The sequence below is a fragment of the Giraffa tippelskirchi genome, chromosome 9 (assembly GCF_054371585.1).
Source record: "Giraffa tippelskirchi isolate mGirTip1 chromosome 9, T2T-mGirTip1v1.2.pri, whole genome shotgun sequence".
Taxonomy (NCBI): domain Eukaryota; kingdom Metazoa; phylum Chordata; class Mammalia; order Artiodactyla; family Giraffidae; genus Giraffa; species Giraffa tippelskirchi.
In genome coordinates, this window is record NC_137283.1 from 134,125,654 (window position 1) to 134,144,553 (window position 18,900).

Here is an 18,900-nt window from a genome sequence, read left to right on the forward strand (position 1 = left end):
TGGAACTCTCTCACTTTTTTGATGATCCAACAGACGTTGACAATTTGATCTCTGATTCTTCTGCCTTTTCTAAAACCAGCTTGAACAACTGGAAGTTCATGGTTGACGTTTTACTGAAGCTTGGCTTGGAGAATTGTGAGCATTACTTTGTTAGCGTGTGAGATGAGTGCAATTGTGTGGCAGTTTGAGGATTTTTTGGCAATGCCTTTCTTTGGGATTGGAATGAAAACTGACCTTTTCCAGTCCTGTGGCCACTGCTGAGTTTTCCAAATTTGCTGAGATATTGAGTGCAGCACTCTCACAGCATCATCTTTTAGGATTTGGAATAGCTCAACGGGAATTCCATCACCGCCACTAGCTTTGTTCGTAGTGATGCATCCTAAGGCCTATTTGACTTTGCATTCCAGGAAGTATGGCTCTAGGTGAGTGATCACACCATCGTGATTATCTGGGTCGTGAAGATCTTTTTTGCATAGTTCTTCTGTGTATTCTTGCCACCTATTCTTAATATCTTCTGGTTCTGTAGGTCCATACTATTTCTGTGTTTATTGTGCCCATCTTTGCATGAAACATTCCCTTTGTATCTCTAATTTTCTTGAAGAGATCTCTAGTCTTTCCCATTGTATTGTTTTCCTCTATTTCTTTGCATTTATCACTGAGGATGGCTTTCTTATCTCTCCCTGCTATTTTTGGAACTCTGCATTCAAATCAGAGTGAGACAATAACTGTCTATAAATGAAACAGACTTAAAAAGCATGGTTAAAGACCTGATTACCAGGCAATTATTAAGGAAATTTGGCAATTTCTGTGACATACAACATTTTAAGATGATAACTAGAATTAACACTGACAATATAGTGGAGCTCTTCAAATTTTAGCAACTTCATATGATTTTTAGAGCCTTTATATTAATAATATCTACCTATACAACTTAAAAAATGCATTATTACTCATTTGGCAATGTTCCACATGTAATTTAATATACCAGTTAAGTTTAGTTAGCATAATATCTTTCTTTGGGATATTCAAGAGCCCTCTGAAGCATCCTGAATTTATCGGGAGATCAAAAGGATTTCATGAACTTGATTTTAGAAAGATTGTCAAGACAGCAAAAGGTTTTAAACATTTGACAAGTAGGATCATGTCAGTGTGAAGCCATGCTTATTCATACAAACAAAAAGACAATAAAATTTGAAAGGCAAGTGAGAATAGTTACTGGTAAAGAAGCTTTACAAATCTGTTACCAAAAGCAAATTAATATTTCAAGAAAACTTTGTCCTCTCAACAGAGAAGTAAACCAAGTTACAGTTACATCTTTTCACCTTTAAAAATAAAACTCATTCATTATTTCTGTATTTAAATTTATTTTTAATTGGAGGATAATTACTTTACAACATTATATATGTTTCTGCCCTATATCAACATGAATCAACCATAGGTAATCATATGTCCCCTTCCTCTTGAACCTCCCTCCTACCTCCCACCCCATCCCACCTAAATTCAGTGTAACCCCTAAACCAAATTTTATGAAAGGGCAGTCAGCCAGTTCACTCCAAAGATCCCCTTAGGTCCCTGCCTAGGAAATGTACCGGTAGCCTCTTAAGACTCCAAATCCCAAGAAAAACTGCTGGAGTACAATTCAAAACATTTAAAGCAACGATGTTCAGAGATCACAAGGACTCACCAAAGCACTTGAGGAATACCAAGAAGAGGGTGGGACTCAAATGGCCCTTGCTGGCACCATGCACTGGTCAGGGTGGACTCCAGGTGTCCTCTGTGGGTATTTTTGATGTTCTGCTGAGTATGCCAAGAAAGTGTTGACAAAAATGCAATTACCTATCAAGTAAAGAAAGTAAAAAAAGGGAATTTTACTTGAGCCAAATTGAGGGTTATAAGCCAGACAGCTCTGAGAACTGTTCTGCCTGTTAGAAGTTGAAGACACAGCCATATACATTTTCAAGACAAAGGATCATACATCAAAATGTGGTGCTGGAGAAGACACTTGAGAGTTCCTTGAACTGCTAAGGATATCAAACCAGTCAATCCTAAAGGAAATCAACGCTGAATGTTCATTGGAAAGATTGATGCTGAAGATGAAGCTCCAATTCTTTGGCCATCTGATGCAAAGAGTCTACTCATTGGAAAAGACCCCAATGCTGGGAAAATTTGAGGGCAGGAGGAGAAGGGGATGACAGAAGACGATATGGTTCGATGGTATCACCAGCTCAATGGACATGATTTTGAACAAACTCTGGTAGATGGTGAAGTACAGGGAAGCCTGGCGTGCTGCAGTCCATGGGGTTGCAATGAGTTGGGTATGACTGCGAGACTGTAAAACATCAGAATGTTCACCAAGAGTACATAGTGAGCAGGAATTCACAATGACCCCTAGAGAGCTGAGAAAGAGGGTTATTCTTTAAGAAGTTACAGTGCTAGCATCAGAATAAAGAAAAAAAAATACTGACCTTCACATTTGAGCAGGGATCCCCCTCTTTGAGGAGCTCTGTTGATATGTATGCCGATAAACACTACACATTAGGGAGGGAGGAGGCCCAAAAAAGCACAGAGAGAGAATTTTAGGTTTACTTTTTTCTTGTGCTGCCTTAAAATATAAATTTTATTTTATTTTATTTTTTTATATAAATTTTATTTCATCAAAGTATAAAAGCATTTTTGCCTATGGTAGACAGAATGTCAATGTCCTAATCCCCAGCCCTTGAAGTTATGTTAAATCATATAGCAAAGAGAAATGAAATTTACAGATGGAAGTAAGACTGCTAATCTGCAAACCCTCAAATAAGGAGACTATCCTGGATTATCTGGGTAGGACCAGTGTAATCCAAGGGCCCTTCACAGTGGAAGAGGTAAATTGAAGGGAAGAGTCAATAAGGAGAAATGACTAAGGAAGAATGGTCAGGAAGATGCAAAGTTTCTAGACTAGAAAGTGGAGAAAGGGGACCCAAGGAGTGTAGGTGGCTCCCAGAAGTTAGAAAAGGCAATAAAACAGATTGTCCCCTGGAGGCTCCAGAAAGGAATCCAGCCCACCTGACATCTTGACCTTAGCCTGCTGAAAACTGGATTGAACTTTAAACCAAGAAGACTTTAAAATAACAAATCTGTGTTGTTTTAGGCCACTAAGTTTATGATACTGTGGCCTAAAATTTGCTAGCAAATCTTGTGGCCTAATTTGCTACAAAGCCACAGAAAATTTATATATATCCTAAATTTAATATTGGCTATCTGACAGAGATTATTTGTGTTATAATATTTATTGTATCAGAGAAGGCAATGGCACCCCACTACAGTACTCTTGCCTGGAAAATCCCATGGACGGAGGAGCCTGGTAGGCTGTAGTCCATGGGGTCGCTAACAATCGGACACAACTGAGCAACTTCACTTTCACTTTCATTTTCACACATTGGAGAAGGACATGGCAACCCACTCTGGCGTTCTTGCCTGGAGAATCCCAGGGAAGGGGGAGCCTGGCAGGCTGCCGTCTGTGGGGTCGCACAGAGTCGGACACGACTGAAGCGACTTAGCAGCAGCAGCAGCAGCATTTATTATACGGGGCTTCCCAGATGGCTCAGTGGTAAAGACTCTGCCTGCCAGTGTAGAAGATGCAGGTTTAATCCCTGGGTTGTGAAGATCCCCTGGAGATGGAAATGGCAACCCTCTCCAGTATTCTTGCTTGGAAAATTCCATGGACAGAGGAGCCCTGTGAGCCCCAATCCATGGAGTCGCAAAGAGTTGGACGCGACTGAGCGACGGAGCGTGCACACACTATTTATTATAAAGTAACATTTAAAAAAAATACAGTAGAGGCATTTTTACCCTTCTTTTTAAAAGATATTTCTCTTTTCTTTTGATGCTGAAGATTTCAATATGTGTTCTATAAATAACTCAACTTTGTTAGGTCTAAAACCTAGCTTGTCATCTTTCCAGAGAGCTAGCCTCCTGTCCTGATAGCCCTCTCTCTGTTCATGATCCCACTCTTCTTTGGGTGACCTGGGTTTAGAATCAGTCTTCAAGCTCAGCCTTCATATTTCTCAATCCCAACACATATGATTCATTTCCACAGCCTTCCTCTGACTTCATCTCACTGGGTCTGTGACAGCTATACCTACCTGGCCTCTCTGTCTTCATCCCTTCTCACTCTGGTCCATTTCATTCTCTTGAACCAGGAAAATATTCCCAAAGCAAATCTTTTATCCTATTACTCTCTGCCTCCAAATCCAGCCTTGGAGTTTCATTTCCAACAGACACACATTTCAATTTCTCCAATTCAAACCTTTTCATTTCGTCTCTCTTTAGCCACAAAATAATTTTTGACTCCAAATTTATTATTCTTTTAATCATACCACACAGATTTTACAGACTGAAGAATTCTGATCCTTATAGCCTATTCTGCCACATAAAAACCTCATGTCCTGTAATATTTTATCTGTTTATAGAGGCTTTGATTCAAATGGTACTTTAACTCAGACCGAGAGTGCTTATTGTGTTGTCCAGAATTTAAAACTTTAGTTTTTTAGTTATTCACTGTGAAATCAATCGATAAGGCTATGAATATAATTGTTCAAGTGATGGGTTTCTGTGGTTAAGTACATTAGTGCCAGACTTTGAAATTGCAGAGGACCAGTTAGTGAATATTTTAAGCTTTGTGGTCCAAGATGCATAACCAAAGGTATTGTGTAGGTGTATGTATGAAATCAAAGATGTGTGCACTTATATAGTAAAAGAGGAAGCAAAGTTCACAAATTTTTATTGATACAATTGAAAATAAAATAGAGCTTTTTTTCCTCTCGTGTTGGGGGATAATATTTTGTTTAATTGAGGTTCAGAATTGTTCTACCTGGTTACTCAGATGGTAAAGAGTCTGCATACAATGCAGGAGACCTGGGTTCAACCCCTGGGTCAGGAAAATTCCCTGGAGAAGAGATTGGCTACTAACTCCAGTATTCTTGCCTGGAGAATTCCATAGACAGAAGAGCCTAGTGGGCTACAGTCCATGGGATCCCAAAGAGCTGGACATGACTGAGCGACCACACTTTCACTTTCATCTCCAGTATTCATCTGTGCTGACTCTTCGTGAGATTTTATGTATTTCATCTCGAAAAGTAATTTATCATACACATAGGTATGCAAAATACTATCAGTCCACAAGTATGGATTCTACTTTTTCAGTCATTTTTAGAATGTCTAGTAACCTGGTCCCTATATTAATATTTCTGTTTCAAGAACTTGTGTCCTATAGTCCATCGTGAGATTTTGCCTTGTCCCTTCCTATATGCTGCTGTCTCTTGGCCCTGGCTTGGCATTGCTAAAACCAGTCCCACCTGGATAGCTTGTTCTAGATTCAGCTCCAGTTTTAGAACTCCACTTGCCAAGGGCAAGCTAGCATCTGTGCTTCCTAAATCCATTTGCCTATATGATTAGCCTTTTCCTGTGTTTTTTCATAATAAGCCCTCCTTGAATTTGGCCACCTGCCCATCCATCCCTGCTATTATTTTATTTGAAGTCTCCCTGTCTTGATGGACTTTTTTCTGTTGTTGGACCTGAGTCTAATATAAACTTCACCTCCACCTCCCTTAAGTGTACCTAGTTTCTCTGAACCTTCCCAGTCCTGCTTGTCCAGCTGCTACCCAAGCTCAAGTGGGAGAACCAGGGAGGGCAGTTGATGTTGGCAGGCCCCTGGGGCTTTCCCAACACATTAACCAGGGAGCTTACCATGATTTTAGAAAATTCTCAGAATTCTGTGCATGCAGGGACCTTGTAAGATTTAAAAATTATTTGTGATTGGTGGGGGATGTAATGGTAGCTGCCTTCTAGGGCACAAGGATTCTAAGCATTAGAACACACAGAGTGAAGTTTTCATAATCCAGAAGGTGGAGATTATTCTAAAATGAAGGGAGAAAGACGAGTGAGACTTCCAGTTCCACGGACAGAGAAGCCGGGCGGGCTACAGTCCATGGAGTGCAAAGAGTCAGATACGACTAAGCACGCACGTACGCACACATACAAGATTCAAGTAAGTTAGTGCAGGTTCAGATAACACAGGAAGTCTAGTCCAAAGTCTAAACTGCACGGAAGATGTGGATTTGGCTGATGTCCAGTGCTTAGGAGAACTGTTGGGAAGTTTCTAGGACTTGAGAGACTCAAAAGAGGTTGGAGCTTAGGATTCAGTTAGGGGAACTGTTACAACAAAAAATATGACTAGAGGTTAGGCAATGCTAATATCTCTACTGGACACATCTGTACATGCCCCAGGTAGATTCTCTGAGGCTTACTTCCCTCAGGCTCTGAAGACCTAAGATATTTCTCCATTATAACATCCAACAGTTATTAGCATGGAGATGATCTGAGATCAACTTAGAAAATGAAGAATCCAATGCTGAGTCCTTTAATTTGAAACAGACATAAGACTTTATCAGAGGTCTCCTGACTTCCTTGTGTGGTCTTTTCTTGTGTTCTCAAGGTTGAAGGGGCTTGGGAAACAAGAGAGGAAGAAGGGAGAATGGGTGCTCTGGCAGTGTGCGAGATTAAACAACTGGTTACCGTAGCCTAGCCATGTTGACATACAAAGCAAACTGTAACAGAAAGGAACATAAAGGTGGGAGCACTGAGAACCACACTCAAAGAGACTAGATGGTCTTAAGTGCAAATGTGCTTAGTCTCTCAGTCATGTCCAACTCCTTGCAACACCATGGACTGCAGCCTGCCAGGTTCCTCTGTCCATGGCATTTCCCAGGCAAGAATACTTACTATGGCTTACTATGCCCTCCTCCAGGGAATCTTCCCAACCCAGGGATCAAACTCAGGTCTCCTGCATTGCAGGCAGATTCTTTACCGATTGAACAGCCACCAGGGAAGCCCCAGAAACCCAGAAAAAAACAAAGGCTTATGTTAGGTGAGTACATAAATCCTAGGAATAGGACTTATAGTCCTGGGAATATCCTGCTTTTGAGACAAATTGTGATGTAGGCTTAATCTTTCTTTTATATAATCAGTATGTCCTAACACAACAATAACGACAAAATACCTTGCTGTGGGAATCTGAAGATCTGGCAGAATCTTACTTCTGAAAGATCACTCACCAAGGTGATCTTAGCAGATGACCAAGTCCCTCAGGTCTTTTAGCTTTATCTATAGGGGCTTCCCAGGTGGCATTAGTTGTAAAGAACCTTCCTGCCAATGAAGGAGACATAAAAGACAGGGGTTCTTCACCTGGGTCAGGAAGATCCCCTGGAGAAAGACATGGCAACCACTCCTGGTATTCTTGCCTGGAGAATCACAGGGACAGAGGAGCCTGGAGGGCTATGGTCCATAGGGTTGCACAGAATCGGACACAACTAAAGTGACTTAGCACGCACACATGTACAATTGGCAAGTTTGATTAGAATCCAGAGTGAATGTTTTCAGGAGAGAATTCAAAAGTGCTTATAGGACTCAAATCAAAGTGTTTAGACTAATCTTGGCTACACACACACACACACAAATCACTAGGAAGGATATTTAAATATACTGCTTCCTTTGTCAAAACTCCAGAAGATTTTAATTCAATCAATGTGGAGCCTGGGCTTCATAATGAAAAAATTAAAATTAAAAAGCTACTTTGGGCAATTCTAAGTTTACCCAGTAGAGAGAACCATTTGCCAAAGATATTCAAATATGGTTTTGTGCATTTCTGAATTTCTAAAGACCTGGTGGTTCATTGTGGTCCATGGAAAGAAATCCACAAGACCCTGAATTAGATTTTTTTAAAGGACAAAATGAACATATTGTCTACAGTGTACAGGAAATGAACTTTCACCTCTTGACACTATTGTTATTACAGCTTTTTTTCCTGTCTTAACTATCCAATCATTAAAGAGCTATGCTCTTTCCAAACATTTAAAAGCCAGCCACAGGGACGTAATTCATGCAGTTTCTCTTTGCCAGACTAGAAAAAGGAAATCAGTCTACTGTCTTCTGATAGAACAGGTTTATTTAGCTAACAAAACAATGCAATCTACACTGAGTTTATCAACGGAAGAAACTGTTAAGAGAAAAACTGTTAAGAAGTACAAAATAATTTGTATTGTAAGTACATTTTAACATTTTCACCTTTGTAGTTTGTGGCAAAAGGTATGGGTATGACTCTAGGATTATATTTGTTTGTGTTGCTATTAAAATATGAAGTTTTAAGTAACTGTGTTCAGTTTTACCGCTGATGACAACTCTAAAGCAAAGTGAAGGATTTAAATGACATTTTGCAAATAAGAAATTTGCATAACAACAAATTAATATTTGGTCAATCTAAAAAACTGGAATCTGTGGCAAAATACTTAGCAGCACTGATTTTACCATGATTATAATTATAATTATCTCCCAAGTCACCTTTGTGCACGAGTATGTTAAGACCAGAGGGTGAGGAATTAAAATCAGTGTCTTTAATTCTTTTTTCAAGATTGATTGATTGATTGATTTTATGCCATTTATTTACTCCTAGGGATGGTCTCTTTTGCCTGTTTTCTCTTTCTTGTTCTTTTGTACCATAAGATCTTCCCTGTCCTAAAACAAACAAAAACTTTCCTTGATTTTATTACATTCTCTTTTCCTTTTACCATCGAACTTCCAACTCTCTTCATTGCCTCAGTTTTCTCACCACCCAACCTTTTTTTATTCTCTAGTTTTTTGTTTTTTTGTTTTTTTTTTACTGCACTGAAGCTGCCTTCTCAAAAGTTAATCTTTTTCCCCTGTCCTTCTCCCTGCTAGGTCTCCATAACAACAGTACACAGATATTGTGGAATAATTTCTCATTTTGAATTCTCTCCCCTTGCTTTCATGATGACATTGAAATTCCTGTTTTTAGCACTTTTCTCCTTATCTGAATTATTTGTTTATTTATCTTTCTTCTCTTTGGGCATTTCACCAAACACTGTGTGAAGATCTTTTCTTTAGGGACTCTAACCTTTCATGGATTTAAGAATGTATTCTCCACCAGGAATTCCCCATAAGCCACTAGTTCTCACCTCTGACTGAGTTTCAGTCCTAAGATAGCGAGTGCCTGCTTGCCCTTCCTCCAGTATCTACCTTATAGTCAAAACCATTTGCGTGATTTTCTCACAACTATCCCGCTGCAGTTTTCTCCTAGATTCCCAACTTTACTTAATGCCATCATCATTCTCTCTTTCATGCAAGCATTGTTTGGAGATGAAAGTGAAACAACGTGTGTAAAGTATTGAGGTCAATGACTATATAACAAAGGGAACTCTCAAGATATTCCATTTATATTTCTGGGAATTTTGACATTTGTTATTCTGAGAACTTTTAGCTCTTATGCCATTTATCAAACTTACCCTATCTTGAGAGTCCCTTGGACTGCAAGAAGATCCAACCAGTCCATCCTAAAGGAGATCAGTCCTGGGTGTTCATTGGAAGGACTGATGTTGAAGCTGAAACTTCAATACTTTGGCCACCTGATGTGAAGAGCTGACTCATTGGAAAATACCCTGATGCTGGGAAGGATTGGGGGCAGGAGGAGAAGGGGACGACAGAGGATGAGATGGCTGGATGGCATCACCGACTCAATGGACACGGGTTTGGGTAGACTCCGGGAGTTGGTGATGGACAGGGAGGGCTGGCGTGCTGCAATTCATGGGGTCACAAAGAGTCGGACACGACTGAGCGACTGAACTGAACTGATCCTATCTTATAAATTCAGGGAATTATCAATTCCTTGAGAGCAAATCTTGTTCATCATATATTTCCCTACTTTGTATCCTTTTAAATGATTTATTAGTACACATAAATAGAAGCTCAATATTTTAAAATCATAGTTTCAACTATTTCTAGATTTTAGTAAAAGTTGTATTATGAAATTTTAAATGTAGCTATGTTTCTAGCATTCTTTATTCAGTCAAGCTAAAATCAAATGTTAGTTTCTCGCTAATTTTTGGAGTTCAGAGTACTCCCCTCCGCAATTTGTAGATAGCATGAGATAGTTTGAGATATATTTGCACCTTAATATCAAGAAGCTTATTCAGAGTTACATAGATAGAGTCATGATTATACAAGATTGAAAATGAACCTTCTTACCCTTGGGGCTTCCCAGGTGGCTCCGTGGTAAAGAATCCACCTGCCAGTGCAGGAGATACAGGAGACTTGGGTTCAATCTCTGGGTCAAGAAGATCCCCTAGAAGAGGAAATGGCAACCCACTCTAGTATTTTTGCCTGGAGAATCTCATTGACAGAGGAGCCTGGCAGGCTACAGTCCATGGGGTCACAAAGAGTCAGACATGACTGATAGTCTTAATGACAGCTGCAGCAACAACAAAAGACAGCTAGATGTTGCTTATTTTTCTGGCAAGTTTGAATGGTAAAAGAACCAAAAAATAAGGTGTAAACTGACACATAGCTGACTCTGACTCGTGAGGTTTATCATAGGAAAGTTTCCCAGTGCATTTTTGCTTTGTAACATTTTTAGCCTTAATCTAAATCTGTGGCTTTTGAGAATCAAAATAAGGGGAAAAGTGCTAATGGTGTTATTTAATAACTGTTTATGTTCATTTTTCCTCTTCATCTTCTCTACTGAATGAATACCTGTTGGAGGTAACTGACCTTGGGCTAACTTTGAAACTTCATATGAGAATTGCTTTCATAGTATTTAACATGTTTCTCCATCCTTGAATTCACTTCCATTTTGGAAGTTAGATGTGTTCATTTTTAGTTGATTTCCAGAAGGCAAACAAACAAACAAATCTATACCTTATGTAGGGTCTTTATTATCAAAAGCAAATTTTGATATTGGTTTTTTTCTTTCATGAAAGTGATTTAAAAAAAATAACAAATTTCATTGGCATTATAAAATACTTTCCTAATGTCAAACTAAAAAAATGCACAACTTGAGAGTTGCAAGGTAAGTTTTCTTTTGGAATAAATGAGGGCTGCAGCCCAGGAGAAAGCACCTCAGATAGCTCTGCGAGACAGGTCCAAGGAGGCAGTGGGGGAAGGTCAATATATAAGATTTTGGTGAAGGGGGTTTTTGTTATTCTGTCTCTCCGTCAAGTCCAACTCTTTGCTACCCCATGTACTGCAGTACGCCAGGCTTTCTTGTCCTTCTCGATCTCTCTGAGTTTTCTCAAATTCATGTCTGAGTTTGAGTTGGTTATACCACCCACCGTCTCATCCTCTGTTGGCCCCCTTCTCCTGTCCTCAATCTTTTCCAGCATCAGGGTCTTTTCCAATGAGTCTGCGCTTTGCATCAGGTGGCCAAGGTATTGGAGCTTCAGCTTCAGCATCAGCCCTTCCAATGAGTAATCAGGGCTGATTTCCTTAAGCATTGACTGGTTTGATTTCCTTGCTGTCCAAGGGATTCTTCAAGAGTCTTCTCCAGCATCACTGTTTGAAAGCATCATTTTTTGAGCACTCAGCCTTCTTTATGGTCCAACTTTCACATCCATACAAGACTACTGGAAAAAAAAAAGCTTTGACTTACGGACCTTTGTCAGCAAAATGCTGTCTCTGCTTTTTAATACGCTAAGTTTATCACAGCTTTTCTTCCAAGCAGCATGACTGCTGGAAAAACCATAGCTTTGACTATATGGACCTTTGTTAGCAATGTAATGTCTCTGCTTTTTAATATGCTGTCTAGGTTTGTCATAGCTTTTCTTCCAGGGAATAAGAGTCTTTAATTTCATGGCTGCAGTTACCATCTGCAGTGATTTTGGAGGCCAAGAAAATAAAGTCAGCCACTGTTTCCACTTTTCCCCCATCTATTTGCCATGAAGTGATGAGACCAGATGTCATGATCCTAGTTTTTTGAATGTTGAGCTTCAAGCAAGCTTTTTCACTCTCCTGGTTCACCTTCATGAATGGAAGGAGAAGTTCAGTGCTATTAAGGACTCATTTTACAAAAGGTTTTCTGTTAGTCATAAGGAACTCATCTCATCATGAAGAGATTTAGTGCATATGAAGATTTAGGGCATCTCTTCTGCATATGAAGAGATGCAGGGATTGGAATACTGAAATCAGTTTCTGAAAATATCTAGCTATCTAAAGACATCCTGGAATGTGAAGTCAAGTGGGCCTTAGGAAGCATCACTATGAACAAAGCCAGTGGAGGTGATGGAATTCCAGTTGAGCTATTTCAAATCCTGAAAGACGACACTGTGAAAGTGCTGCACTCAATATGCCAGCAAATATGGAAAACTCAGCAGTGGCCACAGGACTGGAAAAGGTCAGTTTTCATTCCAATCCCAAAGAAAGGCAATGCCAAAGAATGTTCAAACTACCGCACAATTGCACTCATCTCACAGGCTAGTAAAGTAATGCTCAAAATTATCTAAGCCAGGCTTCAGCAATACGTGAACCGTGAACTTCCAGATGTTCAAGCTGGTTTTAGAAAAGGCAGAGGAACCAGAGATCAAATTGCCAACATCCGCTGGATCATCGAAAAAGCAAGAGAGTTCCAGAAGAACATCTATTTCTGCTTTATTGACTACGCCAAAGCCTTTGACTGTGTGGATCACAATAAACTGTGGAAAATCCTGAAAGAGATGGGAATACCAGACCACCTGACCTGCCTCTTGAGAAACCTGTATGCAGGTCAGGAAGCAACAGTTAGAACTGGACATGGAACAACAGACTGGTTCCAAATAGGAAAAGGAGTACGTCAAGGCTGTATATTGTCACCCTGCTTATTTAACTTATATGCAGAATACATCATGAGAAACGCTGGGCTGGAGGAAGTAAAAGCTGCAGTCAAGATTGCCTGGAGAAATATCAATAACCTCAGATATGCAGATGACACCACCCTTATGGCAGAAAGTGAAGAGGAACTAAAGAGCTTCTTGATGAAGGTGAAAGAGGAGAGTGAAAAAGTTGGCTTAAAGCTCAACATTCAGAAAACTAAGATCATGGCATCCGGTCCCATCACTTCATGGCAGATAGATGGGGAAACAGTGGAAACAGTGGCTGACTTTATTCTTCTGGGCTCCAGAATCACTGCAGATGGTGACTGCAGCCATGAAATTAAAAGACGCTTACTCCTTGGAAGGAAAGTTATGACCAACCTAGATAGCATATTAAAAAGGAGAGACCTTACTTTGCCAACAAAGGTCCATCTAGTCAAGGCTATGGTTTTTCGAGTAGTCATGTAAGGATGTGAGAGTTGGACTATAAAGAAAGCTGAGTGCCAAAGAATTGATGCTTTTGAAGTGTGGTGTTGGAGAAGACTCTTGAGAGTCCCTTGGACGGCAAGGAGATCCAACCAGTCCATCCTAAAGGAGATCAGTCCTGGGTGTTCATTGGAAGGACTGATGTTGAAGCTGAAACTCCAATACTTTGGCCACCTCATGCGAAGAGTTGACTCATTGGAAAAGACCCTGATGCTGGGAAAGACTGAATGCAGGAGAAGGGGATGACAGAGGATGAGATGGCTGGATGGCATAACCGACTCGATGGACATGGCTTTGGGTATACTCAGGGAGCTGGTGATGGACGGGGAGGCCTGGCATGCTGTGGTTCATGGGGTGGCAAAGAGTCGGACAGGACTGAGTGACTAAACTGAACTGAAAGACCTGTTCCACCAGATTCCCTGGAGCAAGGAGTGCCTCAGTCCGCCCTGAACTCCCTCAGGGGGTGTTAAAGGTCAACAGCTGCAGCAGCACAGAATTCAACCTCCCGCAGAGTCAGATGGCACATGCCCTTTTTCAAGTTCAGTCGCTGTCAATGCTTTTGGCAAGTGCCAGATTGTGAAAGTGCAATGTTAGTCGCTCAGTCTTTGTGATCCCATGGACTGTAGCCCATCAGGCTCCTCTGTCCATGAAATTCTCCAGGCAAGAATACTGGAGTGGGCTGCCATTTCCTTCTCCAGGAGATCTTCCCAACCTAGGGATCAAACCTGGGTCTCCCGAATTGCAGGCAGATTCTTTATCATCTGAGCCACCAGGGATGCCATTTTGTAGTTGACATAAGTAATCTCTGTATCTCATTTACCTAAGTAAACTGTGTGTTCAAGCTGTATCATCCAGGACACTTATCATTGGACTTGATGGGGAAAGAGATCAGTGAATAGAATTCTCTTTAATTTATGTCACGGTTTAATTTCAGTTATAGTATGAAGTCCATTACACTGAAAAGCTTTGTCAGCAGTGGTGATAATGATTATATACACAATCTTTAGTCAATGACTTCCAGATTATCCTAAAACATTTGCTTGCTATGTAGATCAAAGCAGGTAATTTGCTAGTAAATTGTTTGGAGATTATGTTTGTGTATGTTAAATACCTTCACTATTTTCTCACGATCAGAAATCCTGTTTCCTGGAAATGCGGTAGTTCATGATTTCAGAGTTTTGGGATACTTTTAAGTATATAGGGCTTCCTTTGTGACTCAGAAGGTAAAGAATCTGCCCACGATGCAGGAGACCAGGGTTTGATCCCTGAGTTGGGAAGATCCCCTGGAGAAGGGAATGGCAACCTACTCCAGTATTCTTGTGTAGAATTCCATGGAAAGAGGAGCCTGGTAGGCTACAGTTCATGAGGTTGCAAAGAGTTGGACAGGACTGAGTGACTAAAATAAATAAGTCATTTAAATAAATGATCTCCAAACATGTATCTAGTTAAGAAAGGAAAACGTGCAAAGATAATTGGCCCTCTTGCTTTCATTTTTACTTTAACTCAATTTGGGGTTAAACCAACTGGGACTAATGTATTTGAATTTAAAATCTGTAATCAATGGTATTTTAAAATCCTGGTATTATGAAAAGCTAGCACACTGTACTCCAACAATCATCCAGGGAATGAGCCAGTGAAAGTTGCTCATTGGTGTCTGACTCTTTGCTCCTCCATGGATTGTAGCCTGCCAGGCTCCTCTTTCCATGGAGTTCTCCAGGCAAGAATACTGGAGTGGGTTGCCATTCCCTCTCCAGGGAATCATCCTGACTCAGGGATCAAACCCCAGCTTCCTGCATTGTGGGCAGGTTCTTTACATCTGGGCTACCAAAGCTAGCACACTGTGCTCCCCTAACAATCATTGGGGGAGACGGGGTATCTGGATTTTTGTATATTTTAATGAAATTGTAAAGGTCACATTTTTAAAAATTTTATAACAGGTTCTTCTCATTTTGTTGGTGGCTGTGTCACTTGCATTAGGCCTGGTGGCTGGACTTAGACGACAAGAAGAGCAAGGTACACCTCTCGGCATTTCCTCAGAACTTTCTTTTCCTTCTCTCCCCTCACCTTCACTGTTAGAACTTGGACTTGCCTCCTCTCTCCCGCACATAGCTTTTCCCCTGCTAGGCTCCTCTTTCTCCACACCCCACTTTTCTGTGGTTAGCACTATCCGTTGCCATTTCTGGACTTTCCCCTTTGACCTCATCTCCCTTCTTCTTTGAGGTTCATATCATTCCAGTATTTCCCCACTTACTTTTCATCACCTTTCTAGAGGATTTTGGTAACTGGATCAAAGATTCCTTCTCTCCCTACTCCTACTCTATCATTAATACCAGATGATAAACTCGGCTTTGAAAGTCTTAGTTGCTTCATTCCCAGGACCTCTAGCCACCATGTTTGTACTTGACGTTAATATTACCTTATCCTTGAAATCTCACTATTTCCTGGTTAGGCAGTGCCACTTTCCTGAAATAAAGTGCACAGTAAGAGCTTCACAATTATTATTATTATTATTTTTGTCATAATAAGCATAGAAAAAATAGGAGATTCATGGCTCAAAATATCAAAATACCTCATATGTCTTTTGCCGTATCCTATTAGTATGTAAGAGTAAATAAGCCATTTATAAGTGACTCTATAAATGCACTTTATGTGCGTTTACTATAATCTTGCTATGTATTGTTTAGACACTTTTATTCAGGGAAAGTTTGAGATCAAATGTTAGATAATTTATTCTCCTTTTTAATTTGGTTGATAAGCTTCTAATTTGACTCCGATGGAGAAAGTCTTATTGCTTCCTCATTGGGAGACCCTTGGTGATGTTAACTGGCAATTTTCCAATATGTTTTCAGTTAACTTACAGACACGCAGTTCCCCTAGTGTCACATGGGAACACAGTGGAACTGAGAGATGGGCATTGACTGGAAAATGCCTATCTTTTCTGGTCATTTTTCTGCTGTGTTTCTGAGCTGCAGTACCAGTCCTAGATCTATCAAATGTTGGCAGGCCATTTGGGTGGTATTATTCTGATGTTAGTGCATACAGGTGGGCATCATTTCTTGGTTATTTCCTCCCACAAATCACATAACTTAATTGCAAAAGGCAATGGTAATCTCTGAACAAAATCTCCAATTAATGCAGCTCTTTCCATCCCTTCCTTATGTTAGTACAGCTATTGACTGGCTCCCCAGACTCATTGTTCCTCATTCTCTTCCTTTCATCTCGGTCTATCAGGGCTTATATGCCATCCTTCCCCTCACCCTCTTGTCCAGGAGATTGGCGTTTAACACTGATCCCTCTTTGCCAGCATCCTTAACATAGTCACCCCCTCATTCTTCCACCACAACTCTTGTTTCGTAATCCCCAACTCTTGATCATTTTCACCATTCTCTGCTCTAATTGATGTACTTTTCATAGGCAGTATTTTTTTCAAGTATGAGTTTTTAAACTAGTTTTTCTAGTTTGAATGACAATTTTATCGTTTTATGTGCACATCCTTTTTTTACTTGTTGTCAACAAATAAGCACTGACTCTGTACTCAGTGCTATTCTAATTACTGGGAATATAGTGCTACAAGAAACAGACAAAAATCCTTCAAAGAGTTGGAATACAGACAAGAAAAAAAATACACTATATATGTATATATAATATGATAGAGAAAGTGCTAAGGAATAAATAAAACTGAAAAGAGGAACATGAAATACAGAGTCAGGACAGGTAAGAAGTATGTAATAACTTTTGAGTAAAGAGCTGGAGGAAGTGGGGAAGAAACAAGGATATTTTGGCAAAGAACATTTTAGGCAAGAGAAAATAGCAAGTGCTATTCTTGCCTGGCATGTTCTATTTAAAGAATAACAGGAGATCAGTGAGCTAGAACTAAAAGGACTAGAGGGAGGGTAGTCATAAAATGAGATCAACCAAAGAAGAGTCAGATCATAGAGAGGTTGGTAGGTCAAAATATGGGCTTCAGCTTTCATTGAGTGTGATGGGGATTGACTGGAGGTTTTGAGTAAAGGAATGACATGCTGTTGTTTGCTTTTCTATGCGATCACTCAGGCTGCTGAATAAATGCCTGAGTGATACTAGAAGTAGAGAGACAAGTTAGAAAATTATTGCAATGATATAGAAGAGCCATATGTCTTGGACCAGGGTGGTAGCATTGTAACTGGGAAGAAGTATTTGGATTTGGAGATCTTTTGATGTAGTAGATAGACTGTATCAACAGGTTGAATATGGAGTAAGAAATAGAGTAGTCAAGAATGACCTCGGGATTTCAGCATGAACACCTGAAAATATGGAAATTTCCATAATTGAGATTGGATAAGACTGTAGAAGGAGTTGGTTTGGGAGGAATAGTCAGGAACTCAGTTTTGGATACTTGAAATTTGAAGTATCTACCAGATGTCCAAGTAGAAAAGTCAAAAAGTAGTTGGATATATAAGGCTGGCATTCAGGGAAGTTCTGACTGCACATATATCATGGTGAATACCAGCACCATATATGGTATTTAAAGCAACATGACCAGGGTATGCCAGCCTTAAAGGACTGGAAGATGAAGGAAGAAGACTAGGAAAGAGTGGACAGGGATGTGGGAGGGAAGCCAGGTGATTGCTGTGTCCTGAAATTCAAGTGCAGAAAATGTTTCAAAGGAGCAGAATGAATGTAAAAATGTAAAGACATTTTATGTAAATGGTATATAAACCCTTCCTCTTACTTTCTCACTGAACTTTGTTGCTATCTAATTGCTATGCGTGCACCTATTCTTATGCACTTATCTACTTATTGCGTGTATCCAACATGTCATTTGACCTATGCCCTCTCCCAGTGTTGCTTTTCTGATATCATTCTGACTTAAGATCCTTTATATATTTCTCCTGCTCTTTCTCTGAGAGCTTTCCAGATCTCTCTAACCCTGTTGATCCCTTGGTATGAGTTTTGCTGTGAAAATTTGGTGAGCAACTTTGATGTAATATTTGCTCTTCAATTCTGGGAAATTTTATTATGACTTCTTTAACAATATCATCTTTATTTTCACTTTTCAGTACTACCTCCCTGTTTCAGGGTCAACTAAGTAGTAGCCTCAATTACATCTGCAAAGCCCCTTTACCATGTAAGGCAATATATTCATAGTCTCGAGGATTAGGGGAGGGAACCTTCCTGAGAACAATAATTCTGCCTACCACACCCCGCCACTGAATTTTTCATTACTGCTCTCATGTTTTTTTATTTCCAAGAGCACCCTGAACATGATTTGCCTTTTAAAAATTAGTTTACTTTCTTATTTCATGAATGCGATATCTTTTCTGAGCATCTCAATCAGTTGCGTGTGTGTGTGTGTGTGTGTGTGTTTAACTCTTCTACTCCTTGCATTATTTCCTCTTCAAAGGTTTTCCCTTTTTCTCTTGTTTGTTCTGATCCTTCATGTTGGATGCTATCCAGCTGTCCTCCAAGGTCTGGTGACCATCTGTTCCATTGAAGAGTAAGACTTGTTCATCCTTTTTTCTCATTATGGCTGTCCTCCATGTCTGCTGCCTCTGTGACGAAAGCAGCTTCTCCCACTTTTCTCCAAATTATGAGCCTTCTATTCTGAAGTGGAAGGTGGGGTCCAGACTTTCAACCAACTTTACTACATTTAGCCTCTGTGTGTCCCTCCTACCCGCTCCTAATGGCCCCTGGTGTCTTTGAGTCTGGGACCTCTCTGGAGTCCTGGGGAAAAATCAATTATTATGTATTATTTATTATTTAT

General features: G+C 40.1%; 1 protein-coding gene across 1 annotated transcript in view; it reads left to right on the forward strand.

The window, feature by feature from the left end:
- Nucleotides 1-8,001: 8,001 nt before the first annotated feature.
- ENPP3 (ectonucleotide pyrophosphatase/phosphodiesterase 3) overlaps nt 8,002-18,900 on the forward strand; it is a 71,942-nt gene continuing 61,043 nt past the window's right edge. Inside the window, exons 1-2 of the mRNA XM_081529085.1 lie at nt 8,002-8,079; nt 15,095-15,170. Of these exons, the coding sequence (XP_081385211.1) occupies nt 8,002-8,079; nt 15,095-15,170 (154 nt within the window). The remainder of the gene's footprint in view (nt 8,080-15,094; nt 15,171-18,900) is intronic.